The sequence below is a fragment of the Tiliqua scincoides genome, chromosome 2 (genome assembly GCF_035046505.1).
Source record: "Tiliqua scincoides isolate rTilSci1 chromosome 2, rTilSci1.hap2, whole genome shotgun sequence".
NCBI classification, from domain to species: Eukaryota; Metazoa; Chordata; class Lepidosauria; order Squamata; family Scincidae; genus Tiliqua; species Tiliqua scincoides.
In genome coordinates this window covers 106,141,945-106,164,430 of record NC_089822.1, presented here as the reverse complement: position 1 = coordinate 106,164,430, position 22,486 = coordinate 106,141,945, and the positions used below count along the sequence as shown (strand labels likewise).

Genomic DNA, 22,486 nt, shown 5'->3' with positions numbered 1-22,486 from the left:
AAAAGAATTGAAGGCACCTGAACATCTTTAATGATGGTCAGCAATAGTCTATGAAGTTTGAGACATTTGGGAGACAGGAACTGGATGGGGCACGGTGAAAATACTGGGAAATAATTTTGCTTGCTCCCCATTATCATATGTACATCTTCAAAGCACTTTAGCGACATTTGCAACAACTATGGGTCTCTGTTGATTGGGGGTGGGGTTGGGGAAGATGGAAAGGGAAGGAGGGTTGCTTCACAGCTATCAAATTTCAATGGATAATTAAGATACTAGAGGCAATACCTGCTATGATTCTCAGCGAGCCACAGAATAAACTGCAGCTAAACCATCGTTGGTGTCAGACAGGACTATTTTATTAGTTATTATTATTAATAATAACACCATCAGAACCGTTGACAAACTTGATTGCCTCATAACTCACAGACCTGTTAATCATGGAAGTATTACAGCTGAAGATATGGATTGCAAGCCCATTCCGGGACTTCGGTTCACCAGATCCACATACAGTGTAAAATCCCTATGGAAAGAAACAGGAACATTTAACGTACATTTATGGAATGAAATACAAGTTTGAAAAGTTAACTTAAACAGCAAGTTCCTTTACAGGAGTGCCCTCTGGCTGGTCTCATTCTAATAACAAAATCTCTACCCTTAGAGAAGCATATCTGTCCCTGGTCCAGGACAAGTGCCAGAGTTTGAGGCTCCCAACTAGATCCAAAAGAACAACTTTGTTTCTGCCTAGTTTCCATCCTTTCTCTACTTTGTTTACATGGAGAAGGCTCCTGGGGATTACTAAGTAGTTGCACCTTGGATGAAACCATCCCATCTGCATCTAGGAGCTACTGGCATAACTGTGACTTCTGTGAGAGTGATGAAATCTCTTTCTCACCCATGAGATTCTTTCCTCAAGGCTGCTTGGACAGTATATAAATCTCTTCACCCATCAGAACAGTAGACCACTTGGTGGCTTTTGTCCGAATGGGAATAGAGACCACCTCTCCCTGCCAAGCTCCCATATCAGGGGAATTGCTGTATTGGCAAAGAATGTCATATGGCAGGGAGCAAGCTCCCCATTTTGGTGATCTTTAGTGGAATAAATCAGGCTTAGGTCACTTGGGATAGCTTGCGTCCTGAGTGCACTTCTGTACTACAGCGAGTCATGGACTCTTCGCTCACAACAGGAGAGGAAACTGAACGCTTTCCACATGTGCTGCCTCTGACGCCTCCTCGGCATCACCTGGCAGGACAACATTCCAAACAACACAGTCCTGGAACGAGCTGGAATCGCTAGCGTGTATGCACTGCTGAAACAGAGACGCCTGCATTGGCTCGGTCATGTCGTGAGAATGGATGATGGCCAGATCCCAAAGGATCTCCTCTATGGAGAACTCGTGCATGGAAAGCGCCCTACAGGTAGACCACAGCTGCGATACAAGGATATCTGCAAGAGGGATCTGAAGGCCTTAGGAATGGACCTCAACAGGTGGGAAACCCTGGTCTCTGAGCGGCCCGCTTGGAGGCAGGCTGTGCTGCATGGCCTCTTCCAGTTTGGAGAGACACTTGGCCAACAGACTGAGGCAAAGAGGCAAAGAAGGAAGGCCCATAGCCAGGGAGACAGTCCAGGGACAGACTGCACTTGTTCCCAGTGTGGAAGGGATTGTCACTCCCGAATCGGCCTCTTTAGCCACACTAGACGCTGTTCCAGAACCACCATTCAGAGCACGATATCATAGTCTTTCGAGACTGAAGGTTGCCAACTACTTGGTATGAAATCTGTCTCCAAATTACAGACAGCCAAGACAGCACCTTGTCTCCACATCTCACATTGATCTTCTGTCTTCTTCTTCTCAATCTCCCCTCCTGGGCACCCTAACTTCTCACTCTCCCCTCCTGGGCACCTGAAACCCTTCTTTCTCTCTCCTGTCTCCTTGCTCCTATTTCCCTGCTCTCCACAAATGCTCTCCACCAGATCCCTCTCCTCCATTTTGCCCCTCCAGGTTTACTTCCTTCCCCTTTCAGGAAGGTAGGCATTTACCTTGCAGCTTTATCCTACCTTATAACTCTTGCTGCTGAGATTCTCAGCTGTATGTTTCAGATATTTTATTTGTTTTATTGCATTGTCTGCTTTTCTCTCCTCCATCTTATTGAACGTTTATCCCCGCCCACATAAATCTGCCTGTGTTACATCTTTAAGTCTCTCTCATCATTGTTAAATACCAAGCAACATTTGGGGGGAAAAGAAATAAGGCAAAAGATCTCTTCCTCATGTAGCCAGCAACTACATGTTGCTGTAATGTACAGCAATGATCTTCTGCCAGTTCCACTGGAAGTCAGTCTAGGTTGTCCGTGTCCCCCCCTCCCCACCTTTCTAGTTCCTTCAGGATGATGAATAGAATTGATCATGTTAGCCACAAGGCGTGTGCATTATTTATGTACAGGATTTACAATACAGCAGTTATTGTTATTGTGCTTTCTTTCACTGATTGAAATCACATTCTGGTTGCTTCTGCTCTAGAGTCCTTTCACATGGCTGAGACATTGCTCTCCTGCAATTTGATGGAAGCAGCAATAAAACGGAGGTGCCATACAGCACTTCACACACTGCTATGTTATTCAGCAATGCCATTCTCCATGGTCAATATCTTTCTATAATTTTATTCATAAAGTGCCCGTTAGTAAATATGCTGTCCAGTACCAGGGATCCTTTATTGCAAGTCCTGCCCATTTTATTGCTTCCTGTTGATCACAGCTGAGGGATTATTGGTGAATGTCCAAAGCATCTTTTCATTGCTCCCCCCACCCCCAGGTCTGAAAGAATACAGGACCACACCAGAAAAAAATTTCACTGGACTGAAACAAGGCCTTTTAAATTAGCTGTGAAAAGGGAGTGAGTCAAGAATGGCAATTCCAGAGAAAAGGGATAATGTGGAAGCAAACTGTGACTTGGGAGCAAAATAATCATGTACCCTCAAGTACAAAATGTAGAGCACCATTCCTTATTCCATGGAAAAGAATAATTCAGAAGTGCCTGAATGCTTCTGTGTCTTAACTTACAGTTACAAAGTCCTGCTTTCTCTGAGAGGCTGTTGGTATCTCAAAAGGTTTCCATCGCAGCTAGAATGAAACAGAAAAAAATAAGTGGAAAAATTATTATTTTAGTATAAATTACTATTTTAGTTATTGTAAGCTGCATTGGTGGCCCTTTCAATGGCCTAGAAATGTTTAAGAATAATAAATAATTGTTCCATCTTCCAAGAACAGATACAGTTCTACATCCCACTCCATAGTCAAGATGGTTCCATATAGGCTGCTTTCCTGAGAGTAAGCCCCACTGAAGATAATGGGACTTACTTCTAAGTAGACAAGCATAGATTTGTGCCCATAGGGCACAATCCCAATCTACTTTCCAGCATCGTCATAATGGCAATGCAGCTCCAAGGTAAGGCAACAAGCATTCCCTTATTTTGATGAGGCCTCCATGAGTGCCACTCAACTGCAGGATGTAGCTCATGTCCCATTGGCACTGCAATGCCAGTGCTGGAAAGTTGGTTAGCATTTGGGCCTTCGTCCCTTCCTGTAACCTTTGCTGAAGAATCATTTACAAGACTCATGCAGCCCAATCCTGTGTGCTGGCACTGCCAGGCTGCATGGCCAGTACTGTATCCAGCTCAGGTTAAGAGGCAGCTGGGGGTCTACTTGGGGTAAGGGGATATTTCTCCACCTACACCAGGTAAAACCCCAGTCTGCCCTATGGGGCTCTTCAGATCTGTGCCAGTTATGTAGCTGGTGCAAATCTGGGCAGCCTGGTGTAAATGCTGCAAGGCCTGGGAGGGAGGATATGATATGGCAGAGAAGGCCTCCACCATTCCTGTCCTCCTTCCAGGCCTGTCCCACCCCCGTTTCCCCGCTCAAAAATGACCCCTCCCTGCCTCCAAAATGACTTCCCACCTCCTTCATGCCGCCCTTGTGGCAGCCAGCGTGAAACTCATCTCTGCCAGTGTCCCAGGGGCCTGGCTGCAGTGCTAACAGGTTGGCACAAGCCATCCCACTGGTGCCGCTTGCACGGAAATCGCCATCAAGCGCTTTACAGCACTCTCATGACGGCTTGCGCCATCGTAGCAGCTACTACGCTGGTGCTCCTCTGAAATAGGTCTGCATTCTCAGTGAAAAGACGTGATGCGAGATAAGGAAATGGAAGATGGATAGGAAATACTATTTGGCAACCTTCAGTCTCGAAAGACTATGGTATCGCGCTCTGAAAGGTGGTTCTGGAACAGCGTCTAGTGTGGCTGAAAAGGCCAATCCGGGAGTGACAATCCCTTCCACACTGGGAGCAAGTGCAGTCTGTCCCTGGCCTGTCTCCCTGGCTATGGGCCTTCCTTCTTTGCCTCTTAGCCTCAGACTGTTGGCCAAGTGTCTCTTCAAACTGGGAAAGGCCATGTTGCACATGTTGCACAGGATAGGAAATACTTGTCTCATATGAGGTGCTTCTGCTAGAGTCTGGTATTGGTTTGCAACCATGTTCAGTACTATTTTTCCTTCTGTGGTCTAGGGTTTAAATATGGTTCTAAATTATTTAAAGTTAGCCTTTTGTAGTTAATGTCAAATGTAAATAGCAGTTTCTTGGCAATCCTCAGTGGGAACTGCAGATCACATAAAAGGGTGGAGTTTAACAGGTGACATTGCTGTAGGCATTGCTCACCACAGTTCTCTGGCATAAGGTTGCTTTGAGATGGAAGAAAACAAAATATCCACAGCAAACTGAGGCCAGAAGCCTTTTGGTTCCAAGGATTTGGGTCCAGGATATGGGAAAACGCCTTCAGTCTCTCTGAGCTGAATTTGTACTTAATAAGAAACAGGGCAACATAAGGATCTGAAATGAACAACAGACCCCCTGTCACAGTCTCCTTGAAAATCTGCTTTCAAGGGGAAAAAAATCCATCCCAGTGTGCTCTCCTGTGCCAGATCTCTCTTCGGGTGTGCAGGGCAGGAGCTTTTCACTTATTAATCAGCCACACACAGGGTTTGGCAAAGCGTCTTTGTGGCGAACTGCCCAGCTCTCTAAAGCCATCTGCTTCTCGAGAAGCTCAAATGGCCAGTTCAGTTTTATCAAGCGAGAAGCTGTTCCTCCTATGATGGGCATGCTTCCTTCTGAGCCACAGGATGTAATAAAATACTCCAAAAGCTGGAGACAGCAATCAAAATGTGCAGAAGATAATCTGAGAGAAATGCCTGTGAGCCACATCACACCTGTATTTGAAAACAAGAAGAAAACAGAAAATGGACTGATAGATTTTTTTTTTTTGTAATGGGAGTTAAAAAATTCTCATGTGAACCTAAGTAAGTAATTTATGTCACAATCCTTTATACACACATATAGGGGAGTTAAGGACCAATCTTACTGGGCCAGCAAAAGCTCTCTGCCAGCACGGAGTGTTGCAAATATGCCATAAGGCATGCCTGTGACATTCAGCACTGTGCTGAGCCAGCGCCGGCCAGAGGTCAGCTGTGCATCACCCAGAGCTCGTCCCTTGCTCCGAGCAGCAGAGAGGTGAGTGGGGAGACATTCTGGGGTGGGGGGAAGGCGGGGCAGGGGGAGGGAGCAGGGCAAGAGGGGTTGGGAGACAAGGCCGCTTCACTTTGCACCAGCTAAATAGCTGGCATAGAGTCGAGTAGCCCCATTGTGGGGCCTCCTCCCTTACCTGGAGGGAGGAGATGAATGTTCCCTTCCCCTGAGGAGCTGCTGATGGCTACCCAGCAGCCACTGGATACAGCGGTTCCCATTTTGGCACTGCTCCTCCTCTGGGCACAGGGCAGCTTAGGATTGGGCTGTAAGTCCTATTGAACTCAGTGTGTCTTACTTCTGAGTAGACATGTATAGGATTGTGCTGTAACTGAGGCTGCAATCCTAACCAACTTTCCAGCACTGACATAAGGGCAATGTGACTCCAAGGTAAGGGAACAAACATTGCCTTACTTTGAGGAGGCCTCCATGACTGCCCCTCAACTACCAGATGCAGCATATGCCCCACTGGCATAGCTATGCCAGTGCTGGAAAGTTGGTTAGGATTGTGCCTGTCTTTATTTTGGGTTCTTCCTTTTGGGCTTTACAATTATCTGTAGAAACAGACAGGGAACATTACTGCTGCCGCACAAAACAATAAGGCACAAAGGTTCATGTATTACGAACTGTGATGTACGTACTATGATGTAAAAGACATGGTGAATAACATCAGCAGATGAGGAAAGTTTGTACATGCCAGTAGATGGCAGATCTGGTCAGATGCAGCCAACAGGCACCAAGTGCTTCCGTGGGATTTATGTAAGTAAACTCCTAGTCGATGAAAAGACATTTGGAGATATACGTTTTTAGAAGAAAGTGAGAGAAAATAGGGCGCTTGGTATCCCCGGGATCACAGTGGCTCATGTCTCTCTGCTCTCTGTTTTGCATGTTAAGAAAGCAGTCATATTTGCATAGAATGGGCCTTCCCATGAAAGGAAAGGTTAATTTCAGCTTTATCATTCCTTGTTGTGTCTTCTCATCAGATAAGGTTACCTGATTGGGCTCAGGCTCAGTTTCATTCCAGTTATTTGTCAGATATCCCTGATCCATAGGCTGAAAGGGCTTATGGCAAACAGAGGGCAGGATTCTATACAGCCAACTACAGAGGAAACAAATGCAAAGTTGTCACACTGAGAGAAAAATTGGAATACTCATATGCAGTAACAGGCAATGCTTTGTTGGCCTTTGAAGTAAGTTACTTCAGAGTCTATGGTGGACCTCCTTCACCACAAAGCCAAAATCTGTGGTGAAACCCCTTCACTCTAATAAAAAGTCCTCATATGAGCATACCAAGGTGCTGGCTTGGATGAGTCTGCTAGGGTAACTTCTCCATCTGTAATCCACATGTCCTCAAGAAAGGCTTAACCTGGATGCGTATTGGGCATGACAGAGTGCCTGATCCTAGCTTACATGAAACAAAGGATCAGGTAGAAAACACTGGAACGCTGCTGGGTGCTGCTCAAGTTTGTCTATAGGTCAAGTTCATGGCCAAGGGAGGTTCATTGGGTGACCCCAGGTTTCCCACTTTTGGGTTAGTCAATTAGAAGGATAAAAATCTCAAACCAGCAAAATCCCATAGAGTGCAATCCTAACCCCTTATGTCAGTGCTTTCCAGCACTGACATAAGGACAATGCAGCTCTGAGGGAAGGGAACAAACATTCCCTTACTTTGAGGAGCCCTCCGTGAGTGACACCCAACTGCAGGATGCAGCACATGTCCCACTGGAAAGCACTGGAAACCCCTAACATAAGGGGTTAGGATTGCGCCCATAAAAGGAGTGGCTAGTTTGAACCAGGTGCATTTTGTTTCAGCAAGTACAGAATATTGCATTGACACACCCATCTCCAATCAGAGGCAAGGGGTCTGCAATGAAGTACAGTAAGTGCTTCCGAGGTAGGATTTGAGTCTAGGTAGCTGGTTTTATTATAACAGTTTTATTGTTGTTCATTTGCATGTAATCTCAAGACTTTTCTGACTGCTTTGTTTCTGCTTTTTAAAATAAACTAGCTATTTTACAGGTTCCTTGCTTGTTTCTTTCTGATCAGAGCTAAGAGTTATTGCCTATCACCCTCCAGACAGATCGTTCAGGACTTACACTACAGAGGGCAAGCAGGAACAAAGAGGAATGGGGTTGTTGGCTTCCAAGATTAAACTTCTAGCAAACAGCTGAAGAATTGCTGGTAATTGAGTTCGTGACAAAAGGAAGGGGGTGAAGGAGGGCACCCTCTTTTGGCCTTTTCCCTTCCTGGTAGCAGCATCACCCCTTTTTTCAGATGGCTTCTATCCACCCAGGAACTACTGGAAGAAGCATGGAAAGATCAGGTCCACAGCCACATGCCTTCCTTATTCCCCCACCCCTCAAAGTGGGTGGGAGCAGCTTCACCAGATAACCACAAAGCCTTTGGGGACAAGTCGCACACATTTGCATGTAATGTCTAGTTTGATCCTCTGCCATTTTCTGATCAGCTTAAATGTCAGCTGCACACCAGAAAAAAAGATTACTGTAAATCAAATGATTGAGAACAGCTTCTGCTATGCAATTAGAAGCTTCCCTTCCGCCCCTCTATAATATTGCCAAATGTCATTTCCTTTTTAGCTGCTACACCTGCTGCTAAACCTCCCCTGCCACCATCCAGTTCCCAAGCTGAGTTACAGGAAAATAGCGCCAAGGCAGACGGATTTTGAGCGAGATAGCAGCAGGCCACTGAGGATTAGAAGGCAGCACTCCAAAGACCCTCATGGGCTTTTTGACATTGTGGTTGAGGCTGAGGAAGAAGCCATTGGGGCTGAGGAAGAAGCTGAGCACATTGGAGAAGTCTTTCTTACAAATCCCCACCCAAGACATCTTTGCATTGATGTGAATGAGTTGTAGAGATGTGAATGATGTGTAGAGAAATCAAAGAGCTTCTCCAGAGAGGCAGAAAATGGTAATTGGATTTTGCATCACTAGCCTAAGCAGACTCACCATCAGCAAGCTCCTTCCAGAATGCTTCACTCCTACTTTCCTGCAGATGTGGGCCTCTGGTTGAGCAATAGCTAGTGTCTAAAAAGAGTGACCAGCAGGATGACTGCCCAAAAGTGGCCCTATAAGCCCTTATTCCCAATCCTGGCGGTGAGGGCAGAAGCTGTAGCTGCTCACGGACTCTTGCTTTTAATATCATCCCAGATGTTCCAAGACTGACAACAGGTTCCAGAGCTGAGCATGATGGGAGAATCCTGAATAGGAACCAAGAGCAAGTTTCCACACAGCAGCATCTTTCGCTTTCCTGACCAAAACAGCCAGACCCCACCCAGAATTAACTGAGGAAGGAGTGGAGAGGCCACATGAAATTATCATGTCACTGCAACCAGAGGGCCCATCATAATGTGTTGGTGGGCTGGATGTGTCCTGCAGGTCCATAGTTTGGGGTCCCAACTCTAACCTTAGGATCAGATGACTCCCTCCTTTCCCTCCACTCTTGACTTTCTCTTTTCCCCTTTTTTAAAGCCATTTATGCCCACTATTGCATATATGCAACAGGGATCAAATGTATACACCTGTGGGCTGCACAGAAACGGGTTAAATTGTACTGCCACCAGGAAACCCTGCTGCATGCTCAGAGCAGCCATATTTGCATGTAAATGTCTCTGTTCTGTCCTCCCTTCCATCCTGTCATTTTTGGCAGGCTGCTTGCTTTCTCTTTCCCTACCCTCTAGTAACAATCCTTGATTATTTCCTCTTGCCTTGCCTATCCACAGCACAGCCAGCTAGCTTAGCTCAACGCAATAATTAGCAAACTGAGGGCCCAATCCTATCCAATTTTCCAGCACTGGTACAGCCTCAATGCAGTCCCAAGGTAAGGTAAAAAATGTTCCCATACCTTGAGGAGGCCTCTGTGACTGCCTCCCCAACACAGGAAGCAGTGCACACCCCATTGGCACAGCTGCACCAGCACTGGAAAATTGGATAGGATTGGGCCTTAAGCTTTTGTGCTATTTCCCTTAATTTAACTTCTTCAACTGAAATAATTATTGCATTCTTTGGAATTCCAACAATTCCAAAGTGAGCTGGAGTCACTTACTAACCCTTCCTGTGGTTCCTAGTACTAGTCCCAAAGATGTTTGCTCCATTATCAATGGTAAAAGACCTATAGACACACGTTTCAGAAGCACATGTGAGCGAAAACATATGTACTGCCAAAGCATCTGTGGCAACACTATGCAAGCCAGAGTCATGTCCCATGAATCTTCACCCCAATATCCAAGGCAAAACATCTTTCAATTCTTCTCAGTGCCAAACAGCCTCTCTTTCTGGAAGAAAACAACAGCCACTTTTAAACAACTTTTCAGAAATAGCATGTCACTGGTTCTCCTGCACCATCTCATGACATGCTCTCGCTTGTAATGAACAGTTGTGGGAAAATTAATTACAATACCTTCTCCTGTTGGTGGATCGCGGGCAGGTGAATGCTGTTCCAGAGAGTTGCTCAGCATACAGACCATATGGGCAGATCTGAGGATTATTCTAAACCAAGAGAGACCGTGAATCAGCCATTTTTAACCACTGTGCCATGGCACACTGGGGTGCTGTGGATGGTCTGCAAGTGTGTCACAAGAGTTTGGAGGAGGGTCATTTTTTAGTATGCCACTGGGGGATGCAAGCCCCTGCTGTCAATTGGTGTGCTTTGTCAATTGTCAAAAAACTGATGGTGTGCCTTGACAATTTTAGTGCCTTCTCAGTGGGCCATGAGATGAAAAAGATTAGAAATCGCTGCCATGAATTGTAAGAATTAATAGCCCAATCCTGAGCTGCCCGGCCCACGGGGCTGCAGCGGCGCCGAAAATGGCTGCCACCACATCCTATGCATTCCAGACGGCCGCCGGTGGCTCCTCATGAGAAGAGGACTTTCGTCCCCCTTCCCCTGGGTAAAGCGAGTAGCCCCACAATGGGGCTGCTAGATTCTATGGCGACCCAAAGGTCGGCGTAGAATCAAGAGTCTCCATGTCGGGTGACAGGCCAGATACAGAGGCTCTGGATCCGTTGGAGTTTTGCTCCACTGGTCCCACCTCCCTCCCTCCTGCTCCGCTCCCTCCCCCCGGAACACCTCCTCCCCACCCTCCCTCCACCTCTCCCCTCCCTAGAACGCCTCCTCCTCGCCTCCACTCACATCTTCCTACCTCTCCACTGTTCGGCGATCCACTTGACCACCGAGCGGCGGAGTTCCGGCACTTCCCCGGTGCTAGCCGGCTAGCACTGGGTTAGTACCAGTGGAGCACCGGTGCTAGGGCTCACAAGCGTGCCTTATGGCATGTTTGCGACAGTGTGCACCGGCAGTGAGCTGGCACATGCAGCTCAGGATTGGGCTCTAAGTCTGGCCCTTTAAGAGGCAAAATACAGGAAACTTGAGAGTTCTGCTGGATTGGGTCATCTACAAGTCATGGTGCCTTTTGACTGGCACCCTGAATTCCACTTTAGCAGCCACGGGTCTGCTGCCAGCACCATCCGCTGAGCACCAAGAACTTGTACACAAAGCCCAAACTGGAAACAGAAGAAATACAGTGCCTGTCCAGAAGATTACAATCTGGGGCAGGACAATGTAAAGGGGCCAAGTCAGCAACAATGACCAGTATTTGCACTCTGCATTTAAAGTGCCTGAGAATAATCCAAGATGGGTTTTATGTAGGCCTCCTGGATCCCTTCAGAGAACAAAGACACTATAGATTATTCAATGTCTTGTTCTTGTGATCTGGGTACTAGCTATGTGTTATCCAAAACCATCTATTAGAGCAACAACATTTTTTTTTTTTTAATTTCACTTTGGTTTTTAAAGAAAGGCAGCTTTGAGAGAGGGAGATTTCAAGTGGAAACACTGTGGGAAAGCTTTCCCCTACAGAAGTGTCTTTGGTCTAACTGCCTCCATAAGCCACTTTCCCTGCATATAGCAAAATGTGCGTTTGCAAAGAAAATGTGTTCTGGAACATGGTCTGGGTCACAACAGGGATGCCTAACACAGCTGCTTCCTTCCTCGTGCTTCAAATGGCACAAATACCTGTCCTTGTGGTAAGGCTCCCGGGCAGCGTGGATCTTCAGAACAGAACTCATTACCGAATCCTGACATGTACTGCAAAACAAAATAACATTGTGCCTAAAGAAACCAACAATAGAGAGAGGTGCTGCTTTTTCAAAAGCTTGAATGATGCTGGATTTCAACAATGGATTGCTTCAGTAAGCTGCCTGTCAAATATGTCCCATGTGCTTCTCATAAAGCAGGCCTGCCCAACGTGCCGAGCAATGTGGCCTGTCTTAGCTCCTTCTTCTCCTTGTGATTTCTGAAGCCCCATAGAGGCAGCATAAAATAGCTTAATAGCTATTAATAGCAAGCTAATAGCTTGCTAGACGGCTTAATAGCAAGACCAGCATGTGCCTCTCTGCCTGAATCCGCCACCCACTGCCACCTCGATACACTGGTGGATCGTGACCCAATTTTCAGTGCGCCACAAGCCTACTGTGAGCAGAAGCCACTTCTGGGTCGCACTGGCCCATGACCCATGTCACGGGCCATGTCACGCTGCACCCCAGAATGTCTTGCGGAAGCTGCCTGCAAGGTATTCTGGGGTGTGAAATGGCACAACACGGCCAATGACATGGGTTGCAGGCCACGCAACCCAGAAACAGCTTCCAGTTTGCGCCCCATATTGCCTCGCAGTTTCCTGGTCGCGGTGGGCCAGGGATCTGCCGCCACCGCCAAAGTGGGTCGTGAAGGTAGGAGTTTGAGAACCACTGTTTTAGAGAGATTATTCCCAAGCAGCCACCAACGCAGAGGTGCTACCCATGATTCGTTCTGCTTGGCTTCAGTGAGGTGGCTACATTGTGTGCCCTCAAACCACACATTGATCCCAGCAGCAATATACTCGCAATTCTGCAAATACAGAGGATGGGGAGGGAAGAAAGGGAGGATGAGTCATTATTTGTTAACTGAGTTTTCCATTGCAGGAAAGGCTGGAAGAGCAAAGGGCAGATTTTGTGCTACTAAAGGGGCTACAAAAGAACCAGCATATTTTCCACTGTGTAGACTGAAGTGAGAATGTGTCATTTTGTTTTTAAAAAATTGTTTTATTGTTTATGCCAATAAAGGTTTTTGATTTGATTAAAAAAAAACTTTTTTGTTAAGACTGTAATAAAGATTCGAGTCAAATTTTATTGCTGTTTGCCAGCAAGATTTCGCATCTTTTTTTCTTATGTATTTGTAAAGTGTTCTTAAAAAGCCACAATCATTTGCAGCATTTCTCTGTTCTTCCTTCTGTTATTTCAAGAGTTTAGTGTAGTGAGGTGTTATCTCCACCACCTCCCTGCAAGGGGTGCAGCTCCACCTGCAGGAGGCTTGCAAAGTTCCACATATCAGTTCAGGTGCAGAGTAGCCCATTGCAGTCAGTTTATTGGGCTCATAAAGAACAGAAATGGGCGAGGAGATAGACCTCCCCTCCCCAGATTAATCTCACCCTTTTTCTTTAGACCTGACTCATGGCTTCTCTGCTCAACATCTCAAGTAGAGGCCCTCTGCCTACGGTCCAGAACAGGGACTTGCAGGCCAGGGCATCTTAGTCCCCAAGCCACTTGCTGGTTGGCTATGTCTGCCAGGTCCATCTGAGGGATGGGCACCCAATCTGCAGCCAGGATATTGCAGCCAGGGCCTAGGAGAGGGGGGTAAAGGGGGTAATTTGTACCCGGGCCCAGGGTCAGAAAGGGGGCCCAGGAGCCAAAAGAGGGGGTCCAGAAATTTCCTGGGATCTTCCATTTCCAACTTCACCCATGTGGGATGTTGAGGGCAATACTGTGGGCACACGGCGGCAACTACTGCCACAAGCTAAACACACCAGACTCCGGAATGCATATGTTCCTTAACAGTCTCACATCTGGGAGGAAAATGACCCATTATAGTAGCTCTTTGGCTTGTGGAACTGCTTACCAAGAAGGACTGCATAGGAGCTTGGTGACACAGCTGAGGGACTGCAGCTGCTGCAGAAGTACATTTTTATTCACACAGGGTTTTCCATTCTAGTGTGAGCCCAAATAAAATATTAATCTCCTGCAATGATTCTCTATGTCTGAAAGATTTTAGAGAGACTTAGGAGTATGTTTGTTTTTCTGTATTACTGTATCTAGCTGACAACACTGGGCAGGCAGGTAGACCTGAGCTCTGCATTGGGAAGACCTAGGCTCCAAAGACTATTCTGGCTGTTGCCACTTTCCCCCTACCTGATTTGCCACATTCTGCCCACCCCATCTCTCTGTTTCACCCCCTCCCTCTTTGGGAAGGGGCCCAAAAGAAATTTTGTACCCCCTGGTAAAATTCTTCACAGTGACCCTGATTGCAGCGTCATTCCCAGGGGGGTGCTGATGCAGCCAGACAGATGTAATCACACTCAGGCAGGCTCTGATGCACCACAGGCACACAAGTCGATCTCATTGATAAGTCGAGGGCAGATTTTGAGAAAAAAATCATGGAATTTTCTATGACTCTTGGATAAGTCAGGGGTTAAACTTAAGGGGGTGTCTGACTATAGTTTTGACTGATTTTACCCAAGGTAGGATCCTGAAAAATAACCCACCACTAATTGTTACCTAAGAACTGTACAGTCTCTAATTTATTAAAAACATCATAAAAGATCATAAGATACATTTTTATTCTTTTTAAATTCTGGTCTTCACCACCTTTTTGTAAACACTATCAGAGTAAGTGCACTGTAAACAACATACCAGTAAAACAATGGTTCCCAACCTGGTATTCATGTACTCCCAGGGACACTCAACAGGACCTTTAGGGGTACTTGAAAAAGAACGAAATAATGGCAGAAAAAGGCAGGTCGTGCTCCAGAATGCCTTGCAAGACAGGAATGCCCTGCAAGGACCAGCAAGGCAGGAAGGGAGGTAGCTAGCTGGCTGTGAAAGCCCCACCAATAGCTAGTTTTTGATCATCAATTCATGTATGAAATAGTGATTGAAAACCAGCACAGTAAAAAGGCTGAAACATAATATGGAAAGTGATCAATCACCCAGAATTTCTCAGCACACTTCTGGTGCAAAACAGTGCAAAGGCAGAGTCTTCTGTTCTTCAAACAGATGAAAAGAGAAAATATGTGATGAATACATGAAGTCTAGGCTTTCATAGAGAGGAGATGAGGGCTTGTATTATTAATTACAAACATTTTGCTAATATGAAGGGTACAGTTTATGGAAATGGGCTGCCAAGGGATATGCAAGTGAAAAAGGTTGGGAACCACTGCAGGAGAGCCAAGAATCAAATCAACCTTTAAGGTGTCTGGTGTGTTAAGCCAGAAGCTCTTCGTACAACATACAACCCATAACACATAACTGAGAGTGTGCAATTCAATTCACAGCAGAGAGATGCAGCTGCATATATCTGCAACCCTTTTTACTCAGAAGTAGACCCACTGCTTTCCATGGGTGTTGTTCTGAAGTAAAGGTGCATTGAATTGTAGCCTGGGACTTTGCTTCAAATGGAAAGGAGGATCCCATCTTGGTGTTGAAAAATACAGATCTCTGCTAAATGCAAAACAGAACCAGGCTGCAACAGCATTTGCAAAAGGGAATGAAGGAGAATAAAAGGTTAACTTTGGCTGGAATTTCCCAGCAAAGTTACTATAGAAACTAATCTTGGCTTTGCTTCTAAAGACTCCCTTGAGCAAGAAAGAACCTTTTCAGGGAGAATTCAACAGAAAACTTTTTGAAGAATTGGAGTCCAGTTATTGATTTTTTGAATCAGAGAGAGGATGGGGATTTGAGGTATTTTGGATTTGAAGATTGATTTTGAAGTATTAGTGGTATAGATTAATATTTGTTAATGTTTGGACTGTATGTATTTGGATTATAAGTATGGGAATGTTTTGGCTTCGCTCGTGCTGCTTTATTAGAATTTTGTTTATGTATGTATTTGTTTTTCTGTTTTCTGTTTATTATAGTTAAATAAATAAATAAACAGGAAAAAAAAGAAAGAAAGAAACTTTTCAGAACTGAAAAGCTCTGCCCTCTGATTGACCTGGAGATAAGGCTAAGTGATAATTGGAGCTTGATTAGATGGCAAAAATTTTACTACTATAGGCCAGTATCTATGGTAACTATTCTTCCTCCTGCTCTTCCTAGGCCCTGGCCACCGCAAATCCCCATGCCTGGCTTGGTCTCCCCCAAAGAGACTTGATCCCCTGATGGTTCTCACATTCCTCCTCAGCCCAGAAGGGATTCTTCTGCCCCTTGTCTTGCCTTCTTTTTCTTCCTGATTCTCCTGCCTTCCTCTTTCTTCCCCTTCAGGTGACTTCCCCATCCTTGCTCCTCTCCCTACCACTTGGCGTCTCCTTGCCTCTGCTTCTCTCTTCCCTGCCTCCTTGCTGGGAGAACGCTTTACAGCACTGGGACCAATCCCACTCCCAATTTGACCAGATAGGCCAGTGTTAGCCCAGTTGGCCAGTGGCCTGGAGTGGGCAACAGCTAGTGATATCACCAATCATTGCAGTGCCAGCTACTGCCACCTAGCTGGTTTATATGGTCACATGCCCAGCTGATCAGTGGGGCAGTGCACACTCTCACCCAGTTGCTTGGTGAAGTGGTCTCTCCTCGCCACCTTTCCAGGAAATTAAATACTCCTTTATTTGCACAGTGCTGCTACATACAGAAAAATTTGGTAGGAAGTCATGCCAAAGTTACACAGATCAAGATGAAGATACGCCTAGAAGACATACTCCTAGCTAACAATTAGAGCTTTGTCACATTTCTTCATGATCTTTCTGAATTGGCCAGGTTCCAATGACATTTTAAACATTTCCTAGCATCACTGTGTTGGTGTTGAGAAACTTGAAAAAGAAAAAAAAGTTTATGCCTTCCAATTTTTCTTTTGCCTGCTTATCGTCCTACTGCCCCTAATACAAATACAGTCAGTTCTCTTTATACACAAATTCATTATCTGTGAATTTGCTCATCTGCAAGGGACAGAATTGCCACCTACCTCTTGTTCTCTGCGACTCTGTTCTCGTTATCAGCAAATACTGTGGCTAGGGCAAGCCCAGGGAGAAGCCATGAGACAGGTGGAGAAGGAGGAAGGTTGAAGCAACCCTCTCCCCACTGCTCAACTCTGAGGCCTGGGTCAGCAACCTTCAACAAATTGAGGGATAGCCAGCACGAAGCATCAGATGTTGATGAGCCCTTGCTATCACCCAGCCCCATAGACTTTGAGATATCATTCAGGTTCATAAAGTTCATAGAGTGTATTGTGAAGAGGGCCCCCTGGAACCTAACTCCATTTTCCCCATAAGCTCAATTATTCAATATCCGCTAATTTGGTATCCCCTAGGTTTTCCAGGAACCTAACCCTAGCGGATAATGAGAATGTGAACTGCACGCTAACAGTCAACAGGTAACATTCTTTCTTGGTTGTACCACTTTTCAACAAAACGAGGCTATGAAAGCCCAAGACAGCATAAAACATTTAATCATGGCCATTGATTTGAATAGATGGGGTATATATAATTGTTGTATATAGTACCATCTATGCATATGGTCCTTACAAAGTGAAAAAAAAAACCACATCTCAATCTGAAGGCTATTTGAAAAATACAGAGAAGAGGAGGGAAGTAATGCAGATTCAGAGAACTGGATCCTCTCACTAGAAGCTAGATACTGGCCTACAAACTATGACCTTTCAATGAATAGATTAGAAAGCAGTCACAGAAGAATGCTTTTGAAGTTGGACTCCATAGAGCGAAATCTAATTAAGACAGTGCCTCAGTCATGGTGCATAATGAATGCTCAGTGTGCCACCCTGGTGATGGCCGGCTCCAAAGAGCAAATTTGCTATTATTTTACAAAACTTGTGAGGAATTCAGTGTGGGTCGACATACAAATTACATCACGACAAGGGAGGAAATAGGTCTAAGTCAGTGTTTCTCAACATTTGTCCTCCACCATACACTTCATGTGCTCCATGTCCACCTTTTCAAAGTACCACCAGACGTTACTGGCAATGACATCATTACCAGTTACATGCATCTGGTTGGGAGGCCAGATGCAACACGACAGACACCAGTAAGAGGCTCAGGGTGGATGGGAGGGCTTTTTAGAGAGTTGAAAAGCAAACTTTGGAGCGTGCCAGGTGTCCAAGGGTCTTGGGAGTACCACCAGCCACCACCACTATTACCACTGGCGGTAACTGTATCACTGGTTGAGAATCACTGGTCTAAGTATTTAATCAGGAACGCGTGTGTCTGTTCCATCCACAGTGATATATCTCACCAACACAACAATCACACACTAGGTTCAAGAGTTCAATACTAGTTCTTCCCACCTAGGGGCGCCAGACTCCCCAAGCATTTTTCCCCTGTCAAAAATTGGAATCTGCCCTAAAGTTACTACTTGCCCCACTTTTGGTTTTTTGTAGAATAAATAACCCAAAGGCATCAGATGGTGAGAGCTATTGGGCACAATCCTAACCCCTCCTGTCAGTGCTTTCCAGCCAATGGGACATGTGCTGCATTCTGCAGTTGGGTGTCACTCACGGAGGCCTCCTCAAAGTAAGGGAATGTTTGTTCCCTTCCCTCAGAGCTGCATTGCCCTGGCAGAGCTGCATTGCCCTGGAAAGCACTGACATAAGGGGTTAGGATTGCGTCCATTGTTGCACAGTGGCAGAGAGACAGCTGTGAATCAGCACTGTGTTGTGTCTCCTCTGCCATGAATTCTCATGTAGTGGCCTTTGGCAAGCCACTCTGTTGCAGCCTCAGCTCCCCAGCAGCAAGATGGGGATAATAATACTTGACAGTGTTATAAGGACATATCCAGATAATAATGGGGAAGAACACTCCACTTAAAGTGTTATCAACTGCTATTTATTCCTCCCCGACCCCAGCAAGGCTCCCATGTCTCAGCAACCTTCTTATTTGAACTCAACAATTACCCTTTGTGAAATAGAAAATCATATTATTGTGAAATATCTCAACTGGGCCATTGTAAGTCATCTATGTCAAGCAGCAGGGAGACAGGGAAAGAAATCCTGTCTTCCCTGTCTCCCTGCTGCTCTAACCTTGTTAAAAATCCTAACTCTTGGTCTCTGCTAGATCAGCTGCTCCTGATCCAAAATCAAGCCTGAGCAGCTTGAAGACTGTTTTCAGTCTGGGATCTTTGGAGTTAACTGAAGGTATGCAAGGGTAGAACAGATGCTAAGTCTGATTGGCTGATTGAGGAGCAGCCCCTGAAGAGGGTGTGTGCTGGGGGAGGGGATGCCAAATATACAGACTAGTCAGGACCAAGTCAAATTTTTGCAAAGAATTGTGACATCTTTCTGGTGAAATTGGCCAGAGTTGATGAGATCTGCAAAGGAAACCCCCCCCCCCCCACAAGTCTATTCCATAAAGGACTGGCAGAAGCTAAAAATGACTTAGATTTAAAAGTTTTCAGATGACACAAGGCAAACACACACACACACACACACACACACACAAAAGAGTTTAAAAACCTGCAATTTAATGAGCAAGTCAATAAAAGAGGGATCTTCAGTATAGACCAAATGATGGGTTGGCTTGATAGTAAAATATTTCTCTGGTGCACACTAGTATTGTACTCAAAGCTCATGCAAACATATGGTGTTTCAGAGATGCACCCTGTAAGCATTTGCAGCCAGGGTTCCAAAAATGTTCTACAGGCCACTGTCTGCTAATAAGAAAGTACCAGAGAGAGTAACAATGAGGACATTTCACACCTTCTTCATTGAAAGTGATGGTTGACTTACCTTCAGTTCTGCCATTCTTTCCTCAATTTCACAGGATAGTTGCAAAAACTCAGCAAGATGTTTTGCCCTAAAGATTGACAGTGAGTTGTCAAGGATAAAGTATTCTTGTTGATTTTCTTGTGGCAGCAAGCAGAGAGAGTAAAGGCAGTGCAGCGGTAAACTCTCCTCTGCAAGTGAGAAAGTCCAAGGATATTTCAAAACTGTTTACTCAACAGAGCCTGGGTTTAATCAGAAACAGCCTCTCTCTTCTGGGGACAACCAAAGGATTGATCTTTGCAGATCGTCCCAATAAGAAAAAATTTGGGAAGGGGAGGTGCAACTTATTCAGCAGTAATTTTATTTCAGCTGATATTATCAAGGGGTAATCAAACTCTAACCATGGAGAAATATAGAAACATTCACAATTTTAAAAAGCAATAAGAAATGCTTAGTGTTGTGACAAAACTAATTAAAACCATAAGATTAAAGCATGCATTTAAAATAATCAATTTTAGCACTTTTTGTTCCATGAAGTGACAAGAAACCATTTTAGTGAGGGACATTTTCTTCCAATCTGGGATGAAACATGACAACACAGTGGTAACATACTGGAACACTCTAATTGCTGATTGACCTGTGTGAATAGACTGCTGTTACAGCTGACCAAATTGTTCTTTTAATGTGAAATCATGTCAGTGTTTTAAACATTTGATTTTAATTAAACATCAAATATTTTTATTAAATCCTGAATGACATTTAGTCTCAAGACTGGACACAAACTGGTCAACTGGTCTTCAAAGAGAAGACAGCTTTACAGCTGCTTTATGGCTGAGTGGGGGTGGGGGAGCCCAATAGGATTGGGCTGTAGGTGTCTTACAGCACAATCCTAGGTATCTTTATTCAGAGGTAAGCCCCACTGCGTTCAGTGGGATTTTTGCTAAGGTAAGCATGTAGCTTTAATGGACCACAAGTTGAACATGAGCCAGTAAAGTGATGGAGCTACAGAAAAAAAGTTAACAAAGGGCTGCAAAACAAGAGGTCTTTAGGTGAGTTCAGCTCAGCAATGTCACAAAGCTGTCTGTTCCAATCAGGCCCTTGTAGCATTTCAAATTCCACAGCAGGCAGTGAACCAACTGATGCAGCCAGGCCTCACTGGGACTTGTTATTTGGTTGTCTGTTGGGTAACTTGCAATGGCCCAACACCCCTCCTGGGAAGAGATGAAGGACAAATCCACCTTTGTGTTTCTCTTTCAGATGCTGGCCTGTCACGGAAACCATTCTATAAAAACTTTGAATGGATCACGTCTCATCTCTTTGTTGGTGGACAGGCATCTTTGTTGGTGGACAGGAATCTCCCCAGTAGTTCCCTGCCTCAGCTATCCCCAGGGAGGGACTGCAAGGGCCTGCAGGGCCCAGCCTCCCAACATCTACAGCCCCAAGTGGGAGAGGAAAGACTCTCTAGTTGTAATGAGCCCACTGTTCCCAGCCACCATTATGTCTGGCAGGCAGGTATAGGACAGAGAGGGTTGCACACCAATGGCTATGCCATCAAGTGCCCCTGAGGATCCCAAAGTGGGTGGTACCATATGCACAATGGCCACTGGGAGATGGGTAGGCACCCACACAAAGATACAAATGGATAGGTGGACTGCTGCAGAAGGTGTCCCATGTCATGCGGTTGGCCCATTAGCCTATGCAAAGGCCACCCAGAGAGGTCCAAGGGCAATCCCCTGACAGCAAGTCACCCTTCCTCAAGGAAGATACAGATGCAGGGGCCACAGTCACTCCATGTGAAACCCAGGGAGGAGCAATAAGGGCAGGTCAGGGAAAGGCAGCATCAGTCGGGGGGCGGCGGCAAGAGGTGGAGGATGTCAGTCACTGGGCCAGTGGTGGTTTGCCAAAGGCCACCACAAAATCAGTGAATGTGCCTGGGTACTGATGAGGCCATGACAGCTGGCCTCCAGCATGGTTTCCGGGTGTATAAGGTCCATGCTCCTGGGATGCTGCCCCAGTGGCAGGGAGCTCCTTCAGATCTCCCCTAGGCCTCAGCCCATGCTGGTGAGGTGCTGCCCCCCCATTGGACAGCTGAAGCTGGACATCTCTCTGCTGGCTAAATGTGCCTGAGGCCTGCTGCCAATTGCCTCTGGCCAGCCAGCAGGTGGTGCTGATTGCAGAAACTGCAAGTGGAACAGAAATGGCATAGTAAGGCATCCCGTTCCCCAAGGCCAACAGGGAGGAAGCATGCCAGCTTCGCAGATGTGGGCACTGCTCTGGCCACCTGCCTATGGGCATGGTGGCCATGGGCCTTGATGGCAGCGCAATTCTTTGGTCTCCTCAGTCATGTATGCTGCTGTCAGGCCGATTCTCTGGAGGTGTCCTCAGAGCTAGGTTCTATTGCATCCCTGAGAGTTGCAGATCTGGCTGGTATCATGGCCCACATGGCTTTCTTGGGGCAGTGAAGCTTGACTGGCTTTGTCAGGCTGTGCTAGATACAGTGGGGCTGGGGCAGGTGTCTGGGTATGGGCTTGGCTGGCAGTTTGGCAGATGGGTTTAGGGGGCTCCTGTGCAGCATAGCTTAGTTGCCAGGTGACTACTATCCATGAGCGGCTCATTCACAGGGCTGTTGTGGTACTGTGGTGGAGGCCAGCAATTGTGTCTGGGTGACATAATGGTTGCTGGGGATGCCAGTGTTGTTGCTGAACAGGCTGCACTCTTTCCTTTCCCTTGCTGGATGGACTTGGGATTTGACAGGCATCACACCAACATCCATGCAATGTCAGTGTAGTATCTGAACAGGATTGGGCCTCAAGGTGATGAGTCTGGAACCAAGAAGACTTACAACAACTACTAAAATTTTAAAAGAAACAACACTGCAAGTTGTTCTGACAAAACCGAGGAGCCCTCAATATGCAATCATGCTACTATTGGATCTACTGGATACTGCATGAAAGCAACATTCATATACCAAAATATTGAGGTCTTTCTATTCAGGATATGACTTCATCCTCCTGTTGTGACCCTAGTGCTACCTTATTGGACTCCTGTGGGCAATCCCTGCCGGTGATGCCCCAAGCGACTTTCTAATATTCTTTTTTCATCATTTGGAATTTTATTGTGAGTGAAACCACCATAAGAATTAAGCAATTTTCCCAAAAGGATAGTGAACAAAAG

General features: G+C 45.8%; 1 protein-coding gene across 1 annotated transcript in view; it reads right to left on the bottom strand.

Annotated features, from left to right (window-relative positions):
* The window catches only part of HGD (homogentisate 1,2-dioxygenase), a 28,135-nt gene extending 8,784 nt beyond the window's left edge, over positions 1 to 19,351 (bottom strand). Inside the window, exons 1-6 of the mRNA XM_066616611.1 lie at positions 19,337 to 19,351; positions 11,597 to 11,668; positions 9,983 to 10,071; positions 6,560 to 6,665; positions 3,058 to 3,117; positions 429 to 520 (exon numbers count right to left, since the gene is read on the bottom strand). Coding sequence (XP_066472708.1) covers positions 429 to 520; positions 3,058 to 3,117; positions 6,560 to 6,665; positions 9,983 to 10,071; positions 11,597 to 11,668; positions 19,337 to 19,351 — 434 coding nt within the window. The remainder of the gene's footprint in view (positions 1 to 428; positions 521 to 3,057; positions 3,118 to 6,559; positions 6,666 to 9,982; positions 10,072 to 11,596; positions 11,669 to 19,336) is intronic.
* Between the last annotated feature and the right edge of the window lie 3,135 nt (positions 19,352 to 22,486).